At 46.5% G+C, this 26,150-nt stretch overlaps 1 protein-coding gene across 1 annotated transcript; it reads left to right on the forward strand.

Annotated features, from left to right (window-relative positions):
* Positions 1-27: 27 nt before the first annotated feature.
* On the forward strand, positions 28-25,214 carry LOC118228412 (enhancer of mRNA-decapping protein 3-like). The gene is made up of 7 exons (XM_035419931.1): positions 28-197; positions 1,371-1,545; positions 1,800-1,981; positions 9,723-10,073; positions 18,194-18,347; positions 22,935-23,152; positions 23,389-25,214. The coding sequence occupies exons 2-7, from the start codon at positions 1,382-1,384 to the stop codon at positions 23,721-23,723; spliced, it is 1,404 nt and encodes a 467-aa protein (XP_035275822.1). The 5' UTR covers positions 28-197; positions 1,371-1,381; the 3' UTR covers positions 23,724-25,214.
* The last annotated feature ends 936 nt before the right edge of the window (positions 25,215-26,150 follow it).

Below are 26,150 nucleotides of genomic sequence, written 5' to 3' on the forward strand. Positions count from 1 at the left end.
TGAAGTACTTTGGACGTCACCGGAAATGAGGTAACGAGCTAAGCTTGGACACAGATTGGCCTTCAGGAAGCGGAACACCGGATCTTAGGATTCGAAAATTTTGTCATCACAGAAATGTAAAATACTAGCTGAACAATAATTTGCTTGTTAAGAGGACATCTAACGTTAACTTTTTAAAAATTGCATTCTGAGAGAAGGTATGTACCTTTTTTCTTCTTCGTGAAATGAACTAGCTGCCAAGCTTCGTGAACGAAAAAGCATACCCAGTAACGTTAAGCTACCACTAACTATACCGAAATAACAATGATATAGCTCGATAAATGTAAGCTAACAAGCTAATGGTAATGCCAAATAAAGTAATATAGCGGGGTCGTTATTAATCTGTTCGCGAAGTCTTGTAAAGTCTAGCGGATGCAGCTCGTTGGTGTAATCCGAAGAAAAGATATCTTGCTAGCTGGGTCGAATGAAACTAGTTCGTTACTAGCTAGCTAACTAACTACCCAACGCTAGCTACATGTGTCATGGTCAGCGTCACTATACTTATTTTCACTTTGTTGTTAATTGTAAAGATCCCAAGTCAAGAAGACTGGTTGGTCAGCTAAGTTATGAGTGTTCCGAACGCTACCTAATGTTACTGTTACTAACAGCTAAGTTAAGTTGGCTGGTTGGCTAACACGGCTTGTTCACCGGCTTGGCGTTGAAGTAGATGGCTACAGGGAGATAGGGAGGATCGAAGAGTGTTAAGCCTGCACGCGATCATGCCTAGTTGACGTTTATTTGGCTAGCTATTCTGCTCTTCATAGTTACATTTTGTTTTATTATCAGTCAGTTGTTTATGTAGATGTGGCTCAGTTTGACACTGGGTCTGCCGCTGCAGTAACGTACTCTGTTCCATAAATTACAGGTTTGTAAACAGCATTACATGGCCATGTTATATTTGCAATCTCGTTAACCAAAAAAAGCAACGCCTAACTCTGTAGTTTATTTGCATTATCTTGTATTTATTATTATTATTATTATTATTATTATTATTATTATTATTATTATTTATAACCGTGTCCAGCTATTTTTAATGCATGGAGTGTTGTACCAGGTTTTATAATTGTAAGGAGCATTGACCTTTAAAGTGTGTGGTACTAAGGAAAATATTAACGCTCAACAACGGCTAAACAACCAGTTGGTTGAAATTCGCTACTCACGCCTTTGCTGCTGGCTGCAAAACAATGAACAAAGTGACATTTAGAATGTAGGCTACTTTTAGGTGGAAGTTCAATTTCACATGAATTACATCTAATTTGTATATTACACCCTTTAGCCCTTTATCTTATTTTTAAATGGGATACAAGTTAACATTAACTACTGGCATCCAGGGAGAGACGGTATGTCTGCCGACTGGTTGGGGAGCCTGGTGTCCATCAACTGTGGGGCAACACTGGGCGTGTACCAGGGGGAGGTGACTTCGGTGGATCAGGCCAGCCAGACCATCTCTCTCAGACAGCCCTTCCACAATGGCATCAAGTGTCCAGTCCCGGAGGTCACTTTCAGGTGAAGACTTGTTAGCATGCATCAGGTTTTATTTCTGCTTGCATTTTCAAATGAAGTGAATGAAGCTGTCAAACACAGTGATAACTAGTGATAGCATGCATCTTAATATTGTCCTGCACTCTGTACTTACAAAGAATAGATCAGCGAAGGGATACAAGGAAATGTTTGTGAACAAATGACAGTGCACTGTTAAATAAAAGGAAAAGAAAAAAATAATGTTCATGGTTCAAGTGTTTGTGTGTCCTCATCTGCAGTGCCATGGACATCAAGGAGCTGAAGATCCTAGAAATTCCAAATGGTGTCTGTAGGAACAGCAGCAGCCAGGGCGTTCCCACTGACCCATGCCCTGCCTCCTCTGGGTTCAGTGGGCGGAGCACTGGGGCTGCAGGCTGTGGAGGCCCAAGCAGCAGTGCCCCAATGGCAGTGCCTCGGAAAGGTGAGCAGTCATTTCTAACTGGTTACATTTGTGCATTCACACGTGATGCTGCCACATTTGAGGGTATCACGGACTTCAGCGAAGACTTGAGGCAAGTGTGGGGAAACTCCTTTCCTGCACTTGTCTCACATCTTCACTGAATACTTTGCTGGTGCATACGCAGGTTTAGTTTTCCGCTTAATTATGCTGGCTGAATTAATGAACTCCATACACCAATGCTGGACCACTTGTAAACTAGTTGAAATTAACATGTTTTGTAGGGACACGGGATCAGTCTTCAGCTGTCATTCACGTTTTTTTTGTTTCCAAAAATGTAGCTAAAATTTCTGATGACATCAATGATTGGTTGAGTTATTTTATTAAGATTAGCCTGACCCAGATTGCTTGGAGGCTAGCCGTGAACTGTGCAGTGTCCTTGCCATCATTTGGGGTACCCTCAAACATGGCAGTCTCAGGGATCACACAAGTCTAATCCATCCATCCATTTCTTTGTGTGTGGTAGCTACACATTGGTTGCAAAAGAGAACAGGGAACCCTGCCAAAAAGATACTACAATAGAGAATGGCTGTGGGTTCATGCTCATACATAGCAACAAAGAAAAGTCAGTTTCATATAGTGTCACTGCTGAACATTTAGTTTTGAGTGGTTTTGATGTATATTTAAAAAAAACACAATAATGAGTGCCACTCCTTTCATATGGACAGGTTTTAGAACTGATTAGGTGTTAGAACTGAAGAATTGATTGACTTTTTGCACCGATTGGCCAAACGGGGGCGTGGTAGTGACTTTACCCAAGAATAACTTCTGAATGGATTCACATAATACCACAAAACTTTGTCCAAAGTTTGGTCATGGGGCAAGGAAGAACTGATTAACTTTTTACTTAGATTTCCCCAATGGGGATTCTGACAGTGGGTGTGACTTCTCTCAAAAAGGCATGTAACTTTTGAATGGATTCATGTAACACCATTGAATGTTTTGTGCCTATCAGCGGGGTGCTGGAGAACTGATGTTCAGCCACTGAACTAATACAGTGCTGATTGGCCTCATGGTGTTGCCATAACCAATTAAAATGTTTAAGAGTGGCTCAAATTTAAACAGGCATATCTCATGCCCGATTCAAGATGTGGTCTTGTAAAATGCTTGCATCTCCTGATGTGAAAGGCATGGAAGTATGAAATTATTAGCTTTTGATGAATATCCAACATGTGGAACTGGCATATCTGCTCTACTGAGTGCCATCTTCTAGTAATTTATTTTTAAATTAAAATTTAAAGTAATTTAAATAGCCTTTCTCACTGATTTGCCTTGTGCTCAATTCTACAAAAATGTTTTTTTTTTGTCATTTTGTTTTCCTGTTTCCCTCATCATGTCACTCAGTTCTAATTCTGACCCTCTACAGCCATTTAAAACTGTACAAGAAGCATTTTAAACGTTCACTATGGAAAGTGTGCTTTATTCTGTGTCCTTATTTTATCAATGGGAACCGAAGACTTGCAGCAATTGGTCCCATTGGAAGCCTGATGTAGTAATGGCTTGCGTTTAAATGGAAACCATATAGCTACTTTCCTACTCATCTTTGGGTACTATGATACCTCAATTACAATGTGTGTACACACTCAAGCGCGCCTAGGCACTTGTATTGCCATCTGAGACTCGGAATAGAGTTTTCAATGTTTATCTTTTGTTTGCTTAATGACATGAAACGTGAAACCGCCTATATCGCTGTCACATGCAGGTCCTCTCTTAAGCCCTAGTTACAGTAGATTTGTCAACAGTGGTTGAAGCTGAGCCAGGACTGTTTTTGCCCTGCATTCCAACTCTGCTGATCACAGCAAAGAATTATCCAAGCACTCTGACATCAGTGCACTATGAAGTGAAAGGAGTCCATTGTCCTTCCTGGAGCCATCTCGTTGTTGTTGCTCTTTCAGGAACTCAAAGCTAAAAAGTGTACTATTACGGAATAAGAGAGAGAAGTCCACTCTGGTTACATCATAGGTTTTTTTGTTTTTTTTCCCCCTCCAGCGGCTGGTGATCAACCTGAGTAAACAATTAAATCTGTAAATCACTAGCAGAGTTTTTTGACAGTCACGCAACGCAAGTTCTTTAACACAGTGTACAGTTGATTATTAACCATACCACTGTTTGTCTCTGAATTCACCTTCACACAGTGCCTCTTTAGACAATGTCAGTGTAATTGCTGTAGTTTTTCCCATGATCTTTTTTTATTATGTCTAATGGCAAAGCCTTTGGCGATTCTTTGAGCCACTGGCAAATCGTTCATCCCTGTCGATGACAACTTCTGAACCCTCATTCGCTGGTCGAGGGTGACCGGGGTGGGCCTGCGGTGTCTCTTCTGCCTCAACAGCAGTGCTATGATTGGTGCATTTCTCAACAGCAGTACTATGATTGGCGTATGCTTAAATCTGCATGTTAATTGTATTTTTACTGCTGTGGTGCGGCACCGAGGCAGTGGTTCCGCAGTCCTGTGTCCGTCGTCCTGCTGCCGGCGTGCAGCGCTGCTGCCGGCAGCCCTCCCTCCAGTCCGGCCGGCCGGCAGCAGCGCCTCCCAGAGAGACACGAGCTGGGAAACGCGCTGGGGGGGGTTTTTACACCGTAGCTGCGACTTTGTGGATTCCCATAGCGTGCTAAGGGCCTATACCAAAGTTCCTTTTTGGAGTTACGTGTGTGACTAAAATCAATAAACATTCCACTTTCCCTCCTTCCCCCCACCCCCTCCTGGCGGTTCCTAAAGAGGAGGTTATGCAAGGCGCCCTGGCTTACGTGCCTCAGTGCCCCACTGCTCTCCCTCCCTCACTTCGGCACGCCACTGTTGCCTCTCCACACAGGAAACCACCCGGCCCCCCCCACAGGAAGTCATGCTGTCCCAGAGCGCATGTAAGTGCAGGGTATATCAATTGTGCAAGCTGTGTTTACCTTTCAGACTTTCTATTTTAAATCCTTGTTGCTTGAGGCTACTGGCCCAGCCAACGAAAAAGGTACTGCACGATTTGTACCGGGGTCGAAGTTCTTATTGGCAGAGGCTTGGCTGACCCTTTCACATGCAAGTGGTTGCTCTAATCCAGCCTTGCCAAGTAAGAAGAGATGTGGGAGGGAAAGCGGGGGAGGTGGCTCAAGTTACACAAGATCATGGGCTGGCCAAGTTTTTTTTCCTAATTTAAATTAAGTGGTTATCTCATCGTGTTATTTTGGGATGGAAAGGGGGGCTGGAGGTGCATTTATGATGAGGTATTTAACAGGCCCTCAGGCCCTTCTGGAGTTTGAGAATTTTTCCCAAACCTAGAATGAAAAAAAAAAAAGAACGTTTTAATGAAACGTCCCTACGGTAGCCTAAGCGTTTTGATTATTTAAAGGATAATTTCTAGTTGGGTTCCCGTCACATTAATCCTTGTTGCTGTTTCCTCCTGGTAGTGATTGCGCCTTGTCACAGTGTTCTGGTTGAATGACAGTGTTCTTCCTTTTCTCAGTGTCACCTTGCATGTGAACAGATTTCCGCCCCAAAACCAACTGATGACAAGTCCAACGCGCTGTCACAACGCACTGTCACACAGAGCAAGCCTTTGTTTACTTAACTGTAGCAATCACAATCTAACAATCTAAAGCGTAGGTTGTCTGAAATGGGGTCGACATTAACTTTTATCTGTAAAACAGACTTTATGTTAACCTTTCAACTGTGCAGTTTTCACTGTTACATGCTGGGCACCATCTCAAAATGTAATATAAAGCCTCCACTGTGTCTCCAAGAGTTTTTTCACCAATTTGCACACATTACATTTTTTTTGGTTGGCTCTTATGTACACTCAATAAATTCAGGGAGTCGACTCTGCAAACCACACATCTGTAAAAAATCTAACCTTGAAAACACTGTCCTTTCTATTGTTAGCTTTTTAGCTCATAATGGGTAAGGAAGGTTAAGCCCAGGACAGGGAAGACCTGACAATAGATCAGTTCTCGATCTTAGAGATGCTTTATGAATGCAGTTCTATGTCGGGGGTCATCTCTGTTTCGGACACGGGTGCATTGTTCTGATAAAGTCACATGCTGAATGTGATGATTTTTTAGAACCTCTGGGGGTTATTTAGAAATGTTTGTAACTTTAAAAGTGCAGCTAATTTAAATTTTAATTCTTGGATTGACTACTTGCATTTCTTGGGCCTTATCTTTATAGCAGGCTCTTATTTTGAAGGTATATATGGTTAAATGCATACATGCAGGATTTTTATCATTACTGTGGTTCTGTATTCCCCTCCTCCATCCTCATTCCCACCCTCTCACCTTCGTTGAGCTAGAGGTAACATTATTTACAGGTCCAATAGAAAGCACTCCCAACTGCTCGTTGCTTTTCATCCCCTTGGTGAACTTTAGCTATTGCCTTTGAGGAAAAGCAATCCCGAATTGGAATTTTAGATGGACCCAACATGCATTTAAGCGGCAGTTTTTTCAGTTTTTTTATGAATGGAAAGTGTGACTCGTTACTGTTTAATGCTCATTTTTGCATCTGTGGTGAAAACTGAGGGCAGAAGGGCAGCATAATGATCATGAAACTGGGCTTGCAACTCTGAAGTTATATGTTAGGCTCCTGATGTGCAACTCTGCGTAAGGCATTGCATTTCAACAGTAAGATATCCAGCAGTATACATGGATTTCATGTAAAATAATGTATGCTGTGTAAGTGCCATATGTAGTGAATGATAAGTTTTAAGAAATAAGAGCTATTGCATCGCATTATGCCCCAACCAGGAATTGCTCTTTCCCTCTCTGACCTAGTCAACCTTTTTCTGTTAAACTGTCGTAGTCACAGAACCTTTGTTACCAGGCCTGCAAATCATTTCTCAAAGGCCACCTAGTCTGATTTGATTTGGTATTGGAATGGTTCATTGGCTTGGTTTGGTCTGAGTTGGTTTCATCCGGTTTCCGTTTGCCAATGTTACCGCTCTTTAAAACAGGCTCCTGAATTGCCAGTGGTTGCGGGCAACTGCACGACTGGAAAGGATGAAAATCTACTGGGCCGGCCCCGACGCCGCCGTTCACCCTGGCCGCGGTGTGTGTGACACGGCGGCCTGGCCCGGGTCAGTCTGGAGCAGCGTTGGGGCAGAGGCGCGGGCCGCGGTGTACATTTGAGATGCGTGAGAGCGCACACGGGCCGTCCCTGCCCCGCTCGCGTGCGACTGCGCCCCTCTCCCAGCTAGCGTGAGAGAGCTCAGCGGCCAGGGTTGAACGCCAGGTTTTTCCAGTTTTTTTTTTTTTTTTTTTTTGGTTGTTGTTCGCATGTGAGTTCATTTTTTTTTTGTTTCGTTTTGTTTTTTTTGCATACGTGCATGTTTGTCAAGGAGCCGTGCGCTGTTGCAGAACTGTTTCATGTCAATCGGGTGGTTAATCTCGCCGCTAAGAGTTGCAGAGTTCATGCTTGTGTCCTGTCATTGAAGTATTATAGCATGGAGAGGCAAAAGCAATTGATACTCAATGATATTCTGAAACCACATATTATTAGGGCTTTACAGACAAAATGCAGGTCATTTATGCATAACAACAGCATTCAGACATAACAACGTACAGTTAAGCACAAACGAGGACAGTGGATGAAAGAGTTCAAAGTGGATTCACTTGGCCATATGTCATCATGTCCGTCTGCCGTCTTTTTTATTGTTTGAGAGCTCTTTCCACACACACGGTCTGTATTCAATGTCTTTTCTCCACTGTGAGTCTTTTACCAGCACAACAGGTGGGGTTTTGGCACTTATGCTTTCTGCATAGCCATGCAGCACAGAATTACTTCATAACTTAAACACAGGCAACAAAATGAAAAGCAGATTTGGGAAGAACCTGTGTAAAGGATCTGGAGGTCAGACAGCAGCTTGGCAGCAACAAAGATTTATGAACATTAGCTTGCATTTAGTAGGTCTTTGTTCTTGCCTGAGGAAAAATGACCGTTTGATTCTTGCTTAATTGTAATTTGTCTTGGAAAATGAATCTCTTTACCTTATCTGACCTTATTAGGCTTTAGTTTGGCTTGTTAGCTTAATCAGACCAATTTCACTTGAAAATGTGAACTGTGAACTACTCTGGTTTGATCATGTTTAGTCTGCCAATGTTAAATATTAGTTACTTCAGTGTTAGTGTTTGTTTTCTATTGGCCCAGACGTTGTTTGAGATGTTTCTGACCACAAGCTGGCTTTCCAATGGTTGGTATAGGGTATTTGGGGGTCATGGTGTAAAGCAAGATGTGCATGTCAAGTATGTCCAAAGCAGCTCGTGCAGGAAAGTTATGTTTCCAGAGCCTGTCCATATGAACTGATTAATTGAATAGAATTTATTCACTATCGTAAATATCAGTTTTTATAATGTGCTGTTACTCCTTTCATTGAGCACAGCTGAAATGTAAATTTATTATTAAATTGTATTATTTGAAGAATAATTTGCTAATATACACTTGTTCAGTCTCTGGGGACATAAGTGCTGTGCACTGCTTAGAAGTTATTTGAAATAGACTTTCTTGCTTTAGACTATAAACCCTTGAATGCGGTTATACCTGGAATTGTAAAGCTGGCAGATGGTCTGGCACTTCTTTAGATATCTATATTTCCTTCCTTATGCAACAAATTGTCAGGACCAATCGAAAACTAACCCCATAATGGAAATATTATCCCAAAAAAAAACCCAAAAAGTGAACCTTTGTAAGTGCTTTAGAGCGCACTCCCCAGTTCCTTGCGGCAGCAAGGATTAAAGTAAATGGTACAGGTGAATCCTTTGAGTTATTTTGATCAATTTGATGTCTTTAATCGACTTTATGATGTGGTATCTTTTTATTATAAAACGGGTAGGGCAAATCTTATAATCTGATTGGTTACTAGCTGTGGTATAGGCTAATAACCTTATACCACAGCTATGACTATAATGTATAATGCTTCTTTACAGTTCCATTTTAATTATCACTCCACGACTAAGCAGTCATCAAAGTCTAAATGTAGAATCTTTCCATGTAACTGTCATCATCACTCACGAAATGGAAACATTTGAAACAGAGTGACGAAGGTCTTAAAGGGCGAGAGAGATTATGTCTGTAAGCGGGCTCAAGTGCGAGAGCTCTCTCTCTCTCCGGAGCCACTGCCGACCGAAACTCGGGGACCGGAGAAGGTGGAGTAGAATCCTGGCCACGGCGAGCAGTGCGCCGCCTCCACCTAACGAAATGAATAGACCTACGCAACGCGATCCCACCGATGTTGTTCAGTTTCTAAGTGGTTGCGCGATCAATGGGAACGTACAAATAAACATCAATAAGGCATAAGCCCGTGTGAGGCTCACTGACACTGGCTTGCTTGCTAGCTAGTTTGGCAGAACAAAATAGAGTTTACTAATATTGCAACTGCCTGACACTACTTGTCATGAAATTGTTAATACAAACTGTTTAAATTGGATTGTGTTTATAATGTTCTTTTTACCATATTTTGTAACCGTTTTATACAATCAATAACTCACGACAGGCCGTGGTATATTATGATTATATTACAGCTAAGGGAGTTACAGTCCGACGTGCACAGCATCCCTTAGTTGCGTTATAATCACAATATATCCCTGCCTGTTGTGAGTAATTCCTCAATATATATAGTAATATAACTATTATCCTTGCTTTAGAGAAATTGGTATTTAAACAGTTTTTTGAACAGTCAAACCCCCCTCTCTCTGTCCTCATCTTTAACATCCGTCTCTCTCTTCCTCCCAGCATCCGCTATCGGCCGAGCCGCCAGCCAGGCCACGCCCAAGAAAAATGGGGTGAAGAACGGAGGAGGGGGGCCCATGAAGGTGAAAGACGACGAGTGTTTCGGGGACGGCATGGACCCGGGCCTGGACACGGACTTTGACTTCGAAGGCAACCTGGCCCTGTTCGACAAGGCGGCGGTGTTCTCTCAGATCGACACGTCGGAGCGCCGCGGCAACGGGGCGCGGTCCCGCGGGACACCCGGGGAGCGGACCCCTTCCCGCTATCGCCATGACGAGAACATCCTGGAGGCCGAGCCAATCGTCTACCGGCAGATCACTGTGCCGCAGCAGGGGGGCAAAGAGTACTGCACCGGTGAGATACCGCTCCAGGTCACCGTAGTCATGACCAGCTCAAAATGACTACTTTCTTAAATGGGCTATGAAACATAAATGTGACATTTAATGTTACCCGAATAGTGTTGCATTAAATATTCCCCTGTTCAGAAGGCTTAAAGATTCTGATGCACGTAGACATAGACAACTGTTTACATGGCACAAGAGCTAACTTCCATCTGCCACACACGCATTCAGCTTGTACACAAAGTTCAAGAAAACAGCTTTTTTTTTCTGCAAATCATAAAATTATTGCAATTTAAGCATTCATGCTGCAAATGGTTACCATTTCAAGTTTAGATACTGCAGTTATTGCTTAATCGGAAGAACAACACTCAGGTCCCCCCCCCCCCCCCCCAGTGAACCACAAAGTCTAGGTTGGGTAAATATCCTGGCGATGCAGCCGCACGCTTTCTCTGTGACTCTGAGGACCCGCACGCTCCTGACCGGGGGCCAGGGGAAGCGGGGAGACGAATGGAGTCTGCGAGGGCAATTACTGGCCCCCGCTCCCAGAGGAGCTCTCCGCCCCGCAGCGCGCTCCCAGCCTAAATAAACCAGCCCCCGCTCACTCTCACTCTCGAATCGAGCACGAGGGGGGGGGCCCGGCCTTTGTTTATTATTCCTTCCTTTTTTAAGGCAGACATTTTTTTAGCGCAGAAGAAGCGGTTTTTTGGGGGGGTCTTCTCATCGCCCGTTACGGTGCGAGGCACAGCTTGTCACTCCACCGCTGTTAAGTAAGCTTTTGGGGTTTTTGAAAACGGGCTGATTTTTTTTGCGGAGAACGTGTTTACGCTCTCTTGCGCGCTGCCCCATGGAGCAGCGTGCTACGAACCCAGGAGGAGAGCGTGTTGGACTCCAGGGATCGTACCATTTGATTTAAGATCGGGGGGTAGCACGGGGGGGGACTTAGTTTCAGCGTGAGCTGGCTCTCTGTGGCGAGGTTGCACTCCTTAGGCCGGAGTTGGGCCTGCCACCCTGGACAACCTCCAGTTGGGAGATGGCCCAGATAAGCCTCATTGTTTCAGTGTTGAGGTGAATAGGCTTGGAGGAGCCGCACACACGTACAGCGGGTCAGTTACAGCCGAGCTTACGGGAACATAAGGACAAAAGAATGCTTGGTGACGGGAACAAGCCATTCAGCATGTCCGGGGCTGTCCTTTTGCATTTTGTGCAGAGAGGATGGAGCACCACATCACCGTAGCATTTCTGGCCTTAAGCTCACCAAGTCTGTTGTAGCAGACTGCATATGCAGATTTTCATACCGTTATATTGTCGAAAATTCAAAAGTTCATGATTGTGTTCCTTTTTTGATAATTACTACAGATATCCGTTGTAATCTGGGGAAGCATGTTATCGTAACTGGAATTGATGACAGTGCTTACATATATACTTTGGATTCCATCGCCTGCGCTTTATATTAATATCAGTGACTGATATTGGCTCTTGCAAGTGCAATGAGGCTGTTCCTGTCGGTTTTAAACCATGTTCCAAACCGTAATGCTGTATGAAGAAATTCTGAAAGAACCTGCATTAATGCATGCATTCTGAGCATGGTGCGCAAACAGTTCAGACAACATTGAAAGTAATACAGGCAGTATTTTTTGTACACCCCGTTATATGGCGTCATCGGATATTGGCCCAATCCAAGTTGCATAAGCTTTTTTTTTTATTTTAGATAAAAAATGGGCCAATCTTTCAGCCTCAGAGTCCAAGGTGTAAGTAGAAGACCTTTCACAACCGCTGGATAAGGTGTACTGGCAGGGGTGGGAGGGACAGGCGATGAAGAGGGGAAAGTGAGGGGCGGACCCGGGTGCCCTAGGACCCCGGGCCTGAGAGGTGAGCCCGGTGTGAGGCGAGTCTGTTGCCCTAACGCGGCAGCGCTAATCCTGGTCCCCCCACTCCCCCACCCCCCCGGAGAACGGCGGAAGCGTTCTCCCGCTCTGTAATTACCCGGCCGCCCACATCTCGCTTTACGTAAACAGCTCGTCTCAAAACCGGAAGAACCGGAGAGCGACAGCCCAGAATTCGCCTTACTGTAAACAACCGGCTTAACCATTCGCTGTGTGGCAGAGCAAAGGTGCGTTCCCCCCCCCCCCCCCCACCCCACACCTCTTGAAGTTTTGCCATAGTGTTTAAAAAGAGTGAAAAGAAGGTTAATTTTGGGGAAGGTGAATGTTGGGCAGAACGTTTTTTCGAGCTTTGCCCTCGTTTCGCGCAGCGTACGGCAGCGTGCGATACCGTCATGGCCTTCCCCTCGCCGTCATTCAGACGGTTTCCTCGGCGCGCAAGATGTTTTGCACGAGGCATGATTTTGGCAATGCACGAGCGTCTTCCTAAAACGCGCCGCACAAGGTCATGCATACGGACTGTGTTCTTCTCCTGCACAACCAGAGCCAGCTCTCGTAAAACCGATGTAAAATACGTACGCCCTTCCGTCTGCTTCAGCAGGAGCCAAATCCATTTCCAGTTTTGACTTTCTGTTGCAGTTTGGGAACTCTAGTGTTCAGTGCATAGGCTGCTTGCTAAACCACATGCTGTTACAGTCATCAGCGTGGTGTTAAACTCATTTTGACATTAGTATTGAAATATAGATCCAAAAGAAAATTTGTAGTGTTATTTGGAAATATGAGAATCGTTGGATTGGATCACTGTCAAAATTGTTCATTTTGTATGTGGTAATTGATATTATGTACTCATTATTGCACTGATACTATGTTCCAGTGTATTCCTCCCTTTCCCTGCTTCCAGCACAGTGTCGGTCTCTTTGTTCTTTTTGGCACTTCTGTGTTTCCCTCTACAAGCTTGTAACAAGCCTTCCGAATGTCCATCTGGTAAATGGTAAATGGACTGCATTTATATAGCGCTTTTATCCAAAGCGCTTTACAATTGATGCCTCTCATTCGCCAGAGCGGTTAGGGGTTAGGGGTTAGGTGTCTTGCTCAAGGGCACTTCGACATGCCCAGGGCGGGGTTTGAACCGGCAACCCTCCGACTGCCAGACAATCGGTCTTACCTCCTGAGCTCTGTCGCCCCTGATCTGCTGGATCGACAGAAGCGCGAGCCCCCCTCCCACGACACCGAGTCTGCTGCTGTTACCGCACGTCAGTCAGCAGACACCTCCGCTCGGTTTCTTTCCCCTCAGTCCGTGAGACACATTCGGTTTGACACAGCGCTGTCAGCGGAGGAGCGGTCACGGCGCGCTTCATCGATCGAGTCTCGCGTTTCAACGTCTTGGTTTTTTTTTTTCGTTTTTTTTTTTCGTCCAAAGCGAGAAGTTAAAGCAGGAAGCGCATGAGTGAAAGTCTTCGCACGTCGCGTTCGTTAACGCGCATCTCTGTTGCAGTGCCTCTGTTCAAAGAGCCAGGCGTACAGAATTTACTAGAATATTCAGCACACTGAGGTCCCGTGAGTGCTGGTACCTCTCATGAATCACAGAGGCCCTTTAAGCACAGCCTTCCACAGAGGCTTGTGAAATCTCACTCTCGCACTTTCTGTGCCAGGTATAATTGGACGTGGCCGCCGTCCAGCTTCCTCACCCCCCCCCCCCCCCCCCCCCCCCCGATCGTGTATTCATTTCAGCTCTGCTTTCTTGTTGTCATGCTTGAAAGATTGCTTCCAGCTCAGTTTATTTTACTGCTCCTGCGTGCTCCCTGGTTACCCAGTTGAGCCGGTCTAACGTTGCGTGTGTGTTCACACCGCTTTGTAGAGTGGGCGTGTGCTGTGTGTGAGCATACACCAGGGCGGTGGGGAGGGGTGGGGGGGTGGGGGGGTGGGGGAGGGAGGGTAGGGGTACTGCGGTAGAGGCATTCTTTACAAACACACCCGGAGGGTTGGTCGAAAAGCAATTAGGACAAAGTACGACAACCCCCCCCCCCCCTCCTTTCTTCTTTATCACTGGAAGGGGTTGCATGACAGAAAGCAGTTGACTTCTTTTTGCTTATCAGTTATGTGTGTTTGTGCAGGGACCAGTTGCTTACTCTCACACATGCTTGCGCTACCCGCCATTGTTGAAAGATCGTGGAAAGCGCAGGGGAAGGAGACATTTTGTGGGGCAGAAATGGGCCCCTTATCAGCCAGGCATGAGCCCCCCGACCCACCCTGTGTGTGTGTGTGTGTGTGTGTGCATGCATGCATATGTGTGTGTGTGTGTGTACATGTGTGTGTGTGTGCGTGTGTGTGTGTGTACATGTGTGTGTGTGTGTGTGTGTGTGTGTGTGCATGCATGCATATGTGTGCGTGTGTGTGTGTGTACATGTGTGTGTGTGCGTGCATGCATGCATGCATATGTGTGTGTGTGTGTGTGTACGTGTGTGTGTGTGTGTGTACGTGTGTGTGTGTGTACATGTGTGTGTGTGCGTGTGCGTGTGTGTGTGTGTACATGTGTGTGTGTGTACATGTGTGTGTGTGCGTGCATGCATGCATGCATATGTGTGTGTGTGTGTGTGTACATGTGTGTGTGTGTGTGTGTGTGTGTGTGTGTGTGTGTGTGTGTGTGTGTGTGCATGCATATGTATGTATGTGTGTGTGTGTGTGTGCATGTGCGGGTGCATGTACGTGTTCAGGTGCTTCAGAGGAAGCAGGGCACTGTGTAAGCGGAGGCTGCTGTGGTTTTAAATGCCTCCCAGTAGCTTCTTCACCTCGACAGTTTCCCAGCTACAGTGCACATCTAGCCCGGCTGTGATCCCTCGCTCTTATTTGGGGAGGGGTGCGGGCGGGCGAGCGGTGGGTCGTTAGAGCGCCGCGCCAGTCGAGCGATCGCCACGGCGCCCCCTGCGACTCCCAGCGCGGCCGGGGGGGCGGGCCTGACCCCCGTCTCGCACCCCGGGCCGCCCCCCTCTCAGACGGCCGGATCGCGAATCCTCTCTCGCTCGGACTGGCCCGGCAGTTCGGCGAGTAGCGTCGCTCCCCCTCGCCCCGGCCTTTCCGGGCTGGGGGGTCTCGGCCGGGTTCGGCGGCGGCTGAACGCGGGGCCTCCCCGCTCGGGGCTTGTAACACCCCCCCCACCCCTGCGCGGTGAATCACTAAATCACTGGTGAAATTTCATCGGTGTGAGACAAACAGAAAAACAGCAGCAAAATCCCCCCTCCCCCCCCCACCCATTACCACCCTCCTGGAAGGGCGAATGGCGCGCTTGCGTGAGCTCTGCGCCCCCGGGGAGCGCGGGGGTGTCGCATTCCGGCCGGAGCGCAGACCCTCGTCTGGCAGCGCCGTGATTTAGGAGATCCAGCGGCGACCAGGGGGGAGAGGGGGGTGCTGCTCGTGTGAGCCTGTCCCACAGGATCGCTAACCCCCCCCTTATCCCCCCCCTCCCCAGTTTATCACGCTCCCAGCCGTTGCCAGCACATCCGCTGCCGTGACAACGGATCGCAAAGTCGGGGGGGGGAAGAAAAATGGTTGAAACGGTCGGAAAAGGAGAGATACTGGGAGGGAAGGGGAGGGTAGCCTTGCGCGGGCGGGGAGGCCAGGGAGAGGGAGAGGGAGGCGGGGGGGGGGGGGGGGGTGGGGGGGGGGGGGGGGGGGCGCGGGGGGGGAGCGTTTCCCAAGGGAACCGGGCTCCTTGCGTGAGGAGCCTGAGACCGGGCTTACGCGCGCGCACACACACGGGGCAGCTGGAAAATCCCTCCAGTTCCCAGAGAGAGGGAGCGCGGAGGGAAGCCTGTGTTTGTGCTCGCAGTGTGGATGCGCACGGCACCTCCTTCAGCTACTCCCCCCCACCCCCCCCGTTCCTCGGGCTCCCGTTCTGCCACGCCACGCCGCTCCTACGCTTGGCAGCGGCCGCGGAGTCGCCTTTCTGCCGCCGCCTTTCATGCCGTCTAGTCTTTCGCGGCTCGTCTTGCGCCGCGATCCGCCGTTGCGAGGAAGTTGAGCGCGGCCTTGGAGAACGTGCCTGAGCTCACGCCGCCCGCAGCCCGCGGCCCGCTGGCCGGGTGTGATCGTGACCTCGTGCGTGACCGTGCGGTTTCTGGAAAGGTGCGCAGGCGTCTTCGCCGCTTTAGGCTGCCGTGGGTAACTGGTCGCGGTTGTGAGTGTGTGTGTGCATGTGTCTGTTTCTGTGTCTGTGTATGTGACTGTTTGTGCGTGTGTGTGTCTGTGTGTGACTGTGTGTGTCTGTGTATGATTGTATGAGACTGTGTGTGTCTGCGTGTGTTTGTGCATGTGTGTGTGTGTGTCTGTCTGTATGTGACTGTGTGTGTGTGTGAGACTGTGTGACTGTGTATGATTGTGTAAGACTGTGTGTGTCTGCATGTGTTTGTGCATGTGTGTGTGTGTGTCTGTCTGTCTGTGTGTGACTGTGTGTGTCTGTGTATGATTGTGTGTGTCTGCGTGTGTTTGTGCATGTGTGTGTGTGTGTGTCTGTCTGTGTGTGACTGTGTGTGTCTGTGTATGATTGTGTGTGTCTGCGTGTGTTTGTGCATGTGTGTGTCTGTCTGTCTGTGTGTGTGTGAGACTGTGTGACTGTGTATGATTGTGTGAGACTGTGTGTGTCTGCATGTGTTTGTGCATGTGTGTGTGTGTGTGTGTCTGTCTGTGTGTGACTGTATGTGACTGTTTATGTGACTGTTTGTGCGTGTGTGTGTCTGTGTTTGTCTGTGTGTGACTGTGTGTGTCTGTGTATGATTGTGTGTGTCTGCGTGTGTTTGTGCATGTGTGTGTGTGTGTGTGTGTGTGTGTGTGTCTGTGTGTGACTGTATGTGACTGTGTGTGTGTGTGTGTGTGTGTGACTGTATGTGACTGTGTGTGTGACTGTGACTGTGTGTGTGTGTGTGTGTGTGTGTGTGTGTGTGTGTGACTGTATGTGACTGTGTGACTGTGTGACTGTGTGTGTGTGTGTGTGTGTGTGTGTGTGTGTGTGTGTGTGTGACTGTGTGACTGTGTGTGTGCGTATGTGATACAGCGAGCGAGAGCAAGCAGTCCCTGGGGCAAGGACCTCCTCTACCGGGCATTTTACTTCCTCATCTTAAGTCTTTGAAGAGCAGCTCTGCCCAATTTTTGAAGAACTATATAGTTTCAACGCTCTAGGCCATGTTCCTCTGTGTGTGTGTGTGTGTGTGTGTGTGTGTGTGTGTGTGCGCGCGCGCGCGCAGTTCTGTATGTGCAGTCGGGTGCGTTCGTGCGCGCCTGTGTGGTCTTTCAGTGAGCACGCAATGGCCCAATGGGTGTGTATCCTGTGTAGAAATTTGTTTTTATCGCATGGTGGTAAGAAGCACAAGTTGTACTGTGAGCCTTTGACATTCCTGTATCTGGTGCCAAATTATTTGTGTATTTTCATATTCTGTTCAGTGTTTTTTTTTTTTTTTTTTTTTGGAAGAAAGCTGGAAACGTACTGTCATATGTTCTTGTTCTTTGAGCCCCTAATCACCACAAGGTCATGCCCAGATTTCTTATGTATTTGCAGTTGTTTAGTTAGGCACTGTAACATGCTAGCCATCTATAATGTATTCCATTCAATATTTGCGTCAAAGATTAACAAGGAAGCGTATAATTTTTAGCATGTGACTTGTATTATGAAAATTGAAATATTCGTATGCTAAATAATGGTTTAAGTGTATAGCCATTTTGTGATGTGAAACAGGCTTGCATGTCAGCTTACTATCTTGAGTGCAAATTTTCTCAACAAAAACATGTTTTCTTCATACAAAATGGACAATTTACTCATGCATATAAAGCACTGTCTATGAGTCATTACAACTTGCAAAATCTAGGCCTGCCGTTAAAAGATTGAAATCAATATTGATATCAAAATGAAGCTAAGTTACAACAAACAATATTGACACAATCTTAGCCCACACAAATTGAATGTGCTCTTTTTCAAAGCAGTGCTGCCCATTGTCTCCTAAATTGTTTCATGTAACTTGGCCCTGTGTTTTTTTTCCCCCGTATTGTCTGAAGAACTTTGAATGTGGTCATTCAAAGTTAGCTGACTTCCACATAAGACCAAGACCACAAAGTTTCTACCAGGGAATATAGACTGCAGTTGGTAGTTGGTTTCTAGAAAAGGATTGAATTGTAATCTCTGTCTCTCTCTCTCTCCCTTTCTGTTGCTCTGTCGCTGTCTCTCTCTGTCCCATTCTATCTCTCACTATCTCTCTCTGTCATATAGACTCCGGGCTGGTGGTTCCCAGCATTCCCTATGAGCTGCACAAGCGCTTGCTGTCGGTGGCCGAGCGGCACGGCCTCACGCTGGAGCGCAGGCTGGAGATGACCGGCGTGTGCGCCAGTCAGATGGCGCTGACCCTCCTGGGCGGGCCCAACAGGTGAGCGGTCGCGTGCCGGGAGGACGAGGAGCGAGAGGGCGGAGCGCTGGAGTCTGTCGGATTCAGTCCCGCCACTGACACTAGCGCAGTTCAGCCACAATGACAATCCAAGCCCCAAACTCGAACACCGTATTCAGCCATGTTGCCTAACGAGAGCCATGCCGCCCTGGAGTCTGTTTCGCCCAATAACAGAGCGGGCCCCTGCAGAGCAGCGTTCCACGGCAGTCTTGTCCTGAAGTCCAGTGGTGGCGGAGTCCCGCTAATGGCCCTTAGCGTTACATTAATGAGAATCCGAGCCACGTCTCTTGACGTTACGCAGGGATGTGGCCCGGCTTCGAAGTTCCGGACCTCTTAGCCAGATATTAGCCGCCGCGGCGGATATTTTGCCCGCGCGGTGTAGCGCACACGCACACTCCGCTCCCTGCTTACGCGGCCCAGATCGGCCGTCTGAGAGCCGGGGTCGGCCGGGCGGGTCCAGCCCTGCGTGAGCCGCTGTTTACCCAGACTGTTTATACAGATGGGTGGCCGTGTCCTTGTACGGTCTCACTGTGTTTATCCTGTCGGCATACGGAGTGAGAAATACGCTTTCCTGGCATGCGCCGAATCACGATTTTGAGAAGCGCTCTTCAAACACACGCAACGTACCGTAAAGCGCCCTCCATACGATTATATGTTCTGCGTTCGGAAAGACCGCGTTCGGTTTGCACGTCGCTCTACTCAGGCCAAGGATTTAATCATTACCCCGCAAGCTGGGGTAATGGGGTCAGGCCACAGCGGTCATGTTCCAGAGAGCAGAACCTGAGCCAGGGGGGGAAACTGGAAGCACAGACCACAAACTGTAAACTGGCAGCACTTCCTCCTGTTCATTTTTCCATCACATTTTCTCTCGCAAGGAGCCGCTCACGGCAGGGCTGGGCGATATACCACAACGGTAATTATCGAATGCAATAACGGTCATCGTGGCCTCACTTTTTGTCTTTTTTTTTTCTTTAATTATACCTGGTGGCGGTAGTAAACATCCAAAGTTCAGGGGCCGTGTGAAATACGTTCGGGGGAGAAAAAAGGCCACCACTGTTTTCTTTTGGGTGTTGATAAGACAGCCAATCAGCAGCAAGGTCATACAACTTACATGTGATCATGTGATCATGTGATGTGTTCTTGTCAGTCAAGGCCTTGCAGCCTCTTTGCTTTCTTATCAGCCAAATAGATCACAGTGGTGACGTCTTTTTTTTTTTTTTTTCCCCCGGAAGCATTTCACGTGGCCTCTGAGCTTTGGATGTTAACTACCCAATCAGGCATAGTTAAAGGAAAAAATACGAAGAGAAAGGCAGTGCACCACATGGTGGCAACGATTGTTTCTTGCATTCAGTAATTGTCGTTGCGGTATATGTCGTCCAGCCCTAACTCACGGACACCACAGCAGTCGGCCAATCAGACGAGAGAGAGGTGTTTTAAGCTATTCAGCTGGTGCAAGATGCCCTGCTAACAAAAACCCATATCTCCTTTGGTGGCTGGTTCCACTCCACCACACGCCTGGATGCTGCTGGAACATTGTGGATCTGATCTGAAATTTCTTTCAGATTTTAGAAAAAATTGGCACATTTCACTCTGACCTGATTGGGAATGAGATCAACCGGTAGTCTCAGGGACTGCAGAACCCTCCTGCGCTCTCGGTTAACTGTTTGCTGACGGCAGCTTCTTCGGACGGCGTTCTGAATTGGGGGGAACCGTGCGGAAAAAACGGCCCCACAGAGCACACCCAACGCAGTCTCCGGCGTCCGTCTCCGTGTGACGGTTCGCAGTGCTGGCCTCTCGGTGCCTTCCGTCGGCCTCTCTCTGACCTCGCAGACGGCAGGATGTTGGCCCTTATCTCTGCTTTGGCTGGGCTGTCACTCCCAGGAACTGAATGCCTGCTGATTTCGTGGTGTGACCAAACGCCTTTTCCGGAGCAGCCTGAGCACTGGGCAGCTGGGCAGTTTAATAATGGGGGCTTTTCATTAATGGATCCTGTAGAGCAGTGTTTCTCAACCCTGGTCCTGGGGACCCACTGCCCTGCATGTTTTAGATGCCTCCCTGCTCCAGCACACCTGATTCAAATGAATGGGTCGTTATCAGGCTTCTGCAGAGCTTGATGACGACCCATTCATTTGAATCAGGTGTGTTGGAGCAGGGAGACATCTAAAACACGCAGGGCAGTGGGTCCCCAGGACCAGGGTTGAGAAACACTGCTGTAGAGCTGTTGCATTCTATGGTAATGAATTAACGAATAGATGTCGACTCAGTCCTCTATGGTAGATTTATCGGATGTTTTTTAATCTATTTAGCATACCTAAAAAGGGGCCTGTCCGAAGGCCTGTTTTTGTCATCAGACTTTCTCAAGTTGATGTTTTCCCAGCTGTTCTCTTGTAGTTTTCCACATTTTCTGGTATACCGGTGCACACAAGACTACAACTTGTTTTTTGTTTTTGAACCAAGACAAGTTCATACAATAAACGTTTCGTTAAACTCTCCTGGTAGTCATAAAATCATCAGTCTTTATCGGTTTTTTCTTTTGTGCTGAATCTTCTCTTAAAAGGTGCTTAACCTTTAAGGTGGTTGTAGAAGTTGTAAGATCATAAATAAGTGAATAGAATGTTCTTAACCTTACATTATAATGCAGATATAACATTCACTACTGGTAACTAAAGCAATGGAGTTCTAAAACACTGCCTTAGAATTTTGAAAAAAAACTTTCGAAAAAACCTCCTCTTCAAAGGGTTAACCACAGTGGTTTATGCCATGTTTTTCCTGCCATGGTGTTACAGTATATCATTTGACAGGATGACTCGACACCAGTTATGTACACGGAAAGCTCTTGACACGGTGTAATCCCCAACCCTAACTGACTTACCGCAGATGTACAGCAGACTCCTCTTTTGAGGAGGTACTACAGTACAGTGGTGATGGATAAACATCAACCATCCACTGAAAAAGCAGACCTTTGTGCTTAAATGGGCTTAGAGATGTACCGTGTGGAGGATATCCCCCTGTAATAGTGTGCACTGAACACTGTTCCCACCATTGCCCTGATGAACACTTACTGTTGCACTTTATTAACAGAACGTACATTTTTAACTTCCGTTTATATTTACAATGAGTTGTTAGTGACATCTAGTCTCAACAAGCACGTCCAGAGACATAATAGAGAACCGTGTTGGAAGAAAGCCTTTTAACCTGTTCTTCTTGACTGCATTTTTCAATGTAAAGCAAAATGCATTTACACTTATTTCGTGGTGTGTGACAAATCACAGTTGTTTTAGGTCCCATTTAAGGGCTACTGTTTCAGCTAATCTCTTTGTCTGTGCAATGCTTTATCTGTACATTTCCAGATATGGAATTTTTGGTTTGGATACACCCCTAATACGGGGAAAAATCCAAGGGAAAAAGGGAGGAAAATCATTGTAATAAGTATGAAATTCCCTGGTTAAATGGGTCAAAATAAGAAGGAAATTAATTGCTTCCGAACTCCACTACACTTTGATATTGGCAGTGGGACACAATGTTTCCCAAAGTGCCTTGACTGTTTTCCATCCATGCTTATAACGAAGAAATACTGAAGTACAACAAAAATTCATAATCTCCTTCATACATTATTTTCATTGAGTCCAAAGCAACAATTTAGACAATGCATAAACAGTTCTGTAAAGCAGGGGTGTCCAATCCTATCTGCAAACGGCCGGTGTGGGTGCCGGTTTATGTTTAAACCCAGCACTACCACACCTGATTCTACTTATCAAGGTCTTGACTGAAGACCATGATTAGTAAATTAGTGGAACTTTTCATATTTAACATTGTTTCTGCTGTTGAAGCCAAAACACTTCAGTTCGATGCATCTTTTGAATTGGGGATGCACAGTAATATCAGGGGCATAACAATATTTGCCAAAAAAATAGCTTAAAACAACCTTATCAGACTCCGTGAATACGCTCAGGTTATGTCCAATATGATGAATCGAAATGTATGTCCCAGAAAGGCCGCATATTTGATGCTCCGCTGATGCTATGACGATGTCATGCTAAAATGAGTAATTGCAGTCATCTGAATCTTTTGATTATTTATTTTTAATTTATCACTTATAAGGGTTTTGGAGATTCAGAAACTCTCTTAAGTCATGCTCTCTGCTTAATAATCAAGTAAGAAAGTTCGAAATGTTTTGTTGTATGTCTGAAATGCACCTTCATAAGTTGACCATTTTGCTCATCAGTCAATGTGAAAACTTGGTTGGAGTTAGTTTAGTGTTATAATAGTATATCGAGTATCAGTATTGGCCAACATGGCAAAATACAGGTTATTGATACTGGCCCCAGCCCCACAATTTCCTTATTGTGCTCTCCTATTATGAATGTTAATGCCAGGGGGTGGCCAAGGGCAATGGTTTGTCATAGAAATGATGCCCTGTATTATGGTACCTGGCACTGTTGTTACTAACCGGACACCAAGTTATCAGGAAGTAGAGACGACAGAAGGGAAGGAAAGCAGGAGCTGACCATCTGGTTAGCGTGTAGAATCTGTGGTTACGAGTCCGGCGTTCTCCCTCCCGCATTGCAGGCTGACCCCTAAGAACGTGCACCAGCGGCCAGCCGTGGCCCTTCTGTGCGGCCCGCACGTGCAGGGGGCGCAGGGCATCAGCTGCGGACGCCACCTGGCCAACCACGAGGTGGAGGTCATCCTCTTCCTGCCCAACTTCGTCAAGATGCTGGAGTCCCTCACCAACGAGCTGACGCTCTTCGGCAAGACGGGCGGCAAGCAGGTGTCCAGCATCAAAGGTACCGCACAGGCCAGCCGTAGTCATTTGAAGTTTGAACTTGGCAAATGACCCAGAAGGGCCAAATCTGGAGTTAATAGTGAATTTTCTTATCTGTTCTTTTTCAAACCGTCTCCATGGTTTTCTTTATCGTTGTTACAACGGCGCCCTCTGTTGGTGGAATTAAAATAAGAACAGGTGCAAGGAGGTTTGCTCTGATCGTCAGGGCTATAAATTGGAAACGTTTGTTTTTCACAGACCTGCCCGAAACCCCGGTGGACCTGGTCATCAACTGCCTGGACTGCCACGAGAATGCTTTCCTGAGGGACCAGCCCTGGTACCGGGCGGCGGCGGACTGGGCCAACCAGAACCGGGCGCCGGTGCTCAGCATAGACCCGCCCGTCAGCGGGCAGGAGCAGGCGGTGGAGGCCAAGTGGTCCCTCTCCCTGGGCCTGCCCCTCCCCCTGGCCGAGAGCGCGGGGCGGGTGTACCTGTGCGACATCGGCGTCCCCCGACAGGTGTTCCAGGAAGTGGGCGTCAGCTACCACTCCCCCTTCGGCTGCAAGTTCGTCATCCCCCTGCACTCTGCGTAGCCAGGGGTCAGAAGGGGAGGCCGTGGACACAAATGAGCCTTAATATCTCGAGAGTGTGAACGTACGGACGTGCCTGCTTGTGATTGGGGAGGGCGGGTGGATCCTTGGGGATACGGGGGGGGGTTTAGGTGGCATGCCTGGAGGGAGCCACCATGTTGTCAAGGGACTGTGGGTAATCTCCCTAATCAGAATGTGCACTCCTTTGTGTTTCAGTTTTCCTGTTGTTTTTTTTTTTTTCTTTTCCGCTTTTTTCCAAAGTTAGCAGGTCTTGCGCTGATATGCCAGCCAGAGGAAGGAAAGGCGCAGCGAAAAGAACGTTCTGTATGTTTATGCTCATTTATTTAGTGATAAGCCCACAGAAATAGACTCCCCTCTATTTATGTGCCGTGCTGTTTACAGAGGTCTGAAGACTGACCGAGTCTCTCTCTCTCTCTCTCTCTCTCTCTCTCTCTCAAGGGAAGTCCCTCCCCTTTTTTTTCTCTTTCGTAGTTTCTGCCGTTTCTGCGGGAGATTGAGCCAGGTCGTGCGACATTGGCTTTTGACCGCATGCGAATGCGACCGTGCGTCGTTGACCGTGTGGATTTTTGTTGGGAGTTGGGGTTTACGTTTGTGCGCTCTTTAAGGTCAGCTAAAGAAAAGTGGTTGAACGTTACCACAAAGAAGTGTTGCAGACTCACAGGGACAACATGAGTCTTTAATTTTCCCTTTAAGAGAAAACCTAATGTCACAGGGATGACTCCTTTGAAAGATGTTTGTGCCAGGAGTGACCTGCAGTCGGAAGCATTTCATTACCATTTCGTCCTTCTTACTTGTGCTCAGTGTTTATTGTGGTCTTTATTTCTATTTATTTTTAGTTGTCACAAGTTCTGACTTGTGTTGCTGTGTCACAAAACAGATTCCTTGGTCTTTTGTTAAGACTTTTCAGTTACATCTCATAAAACATTGGTTTTTAAAAATTGATTGTCTTTGGAGGGGGGGGGGGGTATGTTTTTGTATAATATGAATATTCATGTGCACATGGTTTTGTTTGTGACTGAAAATGCCATGACTCCTATCCTTTACTAGCTGGGAAAGACACCGAAGCAATTATGGGTAAATGCAGTGACCAAAAAAATATTTGGCACCAGGTCACAATGGCAAATAATTTTGTTTCATTGCATTTAACTATGTGGATCATTCTCCAAAAATTGGGTCAGTTCCTACTGGTGGTCTTCAATCAGAATCAGTTATTTTATCACAGAGAACAATGTTGTCCTAAAATATTTGAAGAATATTTAGGGAAATATTGTACACAATAATGGTATTTCTCTTCCCTGTGTAGTTTTTTCTGGTTACAAACTTTTCTGTGACATTTAAGTGCAGTATTTTTTCTGTGGAGGGGAAGAGCTGGTTTTTAATTTTCACTGTGATTGGTGCTAAGAAACCCATTTGTTTCACTGCAAAAGAAAATGGAAAAAAATAAATGCCACTGGTAATATTGCCACTAAACTGTGCAAATGGACATGTACCTTTTTCTATTTATCATATTTTGCCCTAAATGTTTGAATTTGATTTTGAATACAGCATCAATGTAGCTTCTGGTGTCTGGACAGGGGAATATTGGAGGAATCCGTTGACTGCTGGTCATTGGTAACATGCCGTCTAATTCAGAGGTCATTGTCAGGTCAGAGATTTTTTGTGTGCGTGTGTGCGTGCGTGCACCCTCTCCACATCTCAGGGAAATCATAGATGGCTATCTCGGTCCCAGTGGTGGAAAGTGTTGATTTTCATCTCTGATGTTTGAATTTTTGGGGGTGAAGTTGGATTGAATTTATCCATTTACCCACGCTACTTCCTGTCCTTTCCTGCCTCGTCCAGAAGTATCCACTCTTCCTGTGAATGCTTTGTCGTAGGATGACTGGAATCCATCCTTGGAGTGCGTGTGTCTGTTTAATTATAAATGTTTATAAAGGCCCTATATTGATACAGATGTCAGAACTTAAACAATGGTGGCCCCCTAATGGTACCTGTCAAGTGTGCAAATACATGAAAAACCAGCTGGTTTTATTCTTGCAATATCATACATTCTAGTCAAATATTAACATTTATTTTAATATGTTGAAAGGCAGAACATCTGAAGATGTATATTCAAAGGCGTTTTATGCTTTGTGTTAGTTTATCTGTATTTAGGCTAAGAGCAAGCTGTCTTTCATACCATAGCTGTGCTTCACTGTGAATAGAAGGCCTCTGGACAAGCTAGCAAACCTGTAGATAGCTTGGTCTCGTCTCTAATATCTCGTTTAATTCTCATGTATTTCGCACATCGTCCTCATGTCAAATTTTCTTGCTAAGGTGAGTTGTGCTATGACTTGTATGACGAGTGAACCAATAAGCCATTTGAACCTCCGTGTGAACCATGTGATTTGATCAGCCAGTCAAAAATGGGCC

This window comes from Anguilla anguilla, chromosome 5 (assembly GCF_013347855.1).
Source record: "Anguilla anguilla isolate fAngAng1 chromosome 5, fAngAng1.pri, whole genome shotgun sequence".
Classification (NCBI taxonomy): Eukaryota; Metazoa; Chordata; class Actinopteri; order Anguilliformes; family Anguillidae; genus Anguilla; species Anguilla anguilla.

What these genes read in the sequence shown, in the direction of transcription:
- LOC118228412 (XM_035419931.1), top strand. Translation starts at nt 1,382, where the DNA reads ATGTCTGCCGACTGGTTGGGGAGCCTGGTGTCCATCAACTGTGGGGCA. An exon ending in GGGCAAAGAGTACTGCACCG is followed by an intron (nt 10,074 to 18,193) that starts GTGAGATACCGC and finishes TCTGTCATATAG; the next exon opens with ACTCCGGGCTGGTGGTTCCC. An exon ending in GCAGGTGTCCAGCATCAAAG is followed by an intron (nt 23,153 to 23,388) that starts GTACCGCACAGG and finishes TGTTTTTCACAG; the next exon opens with ACCTGCCCGAAACCCCGGTG.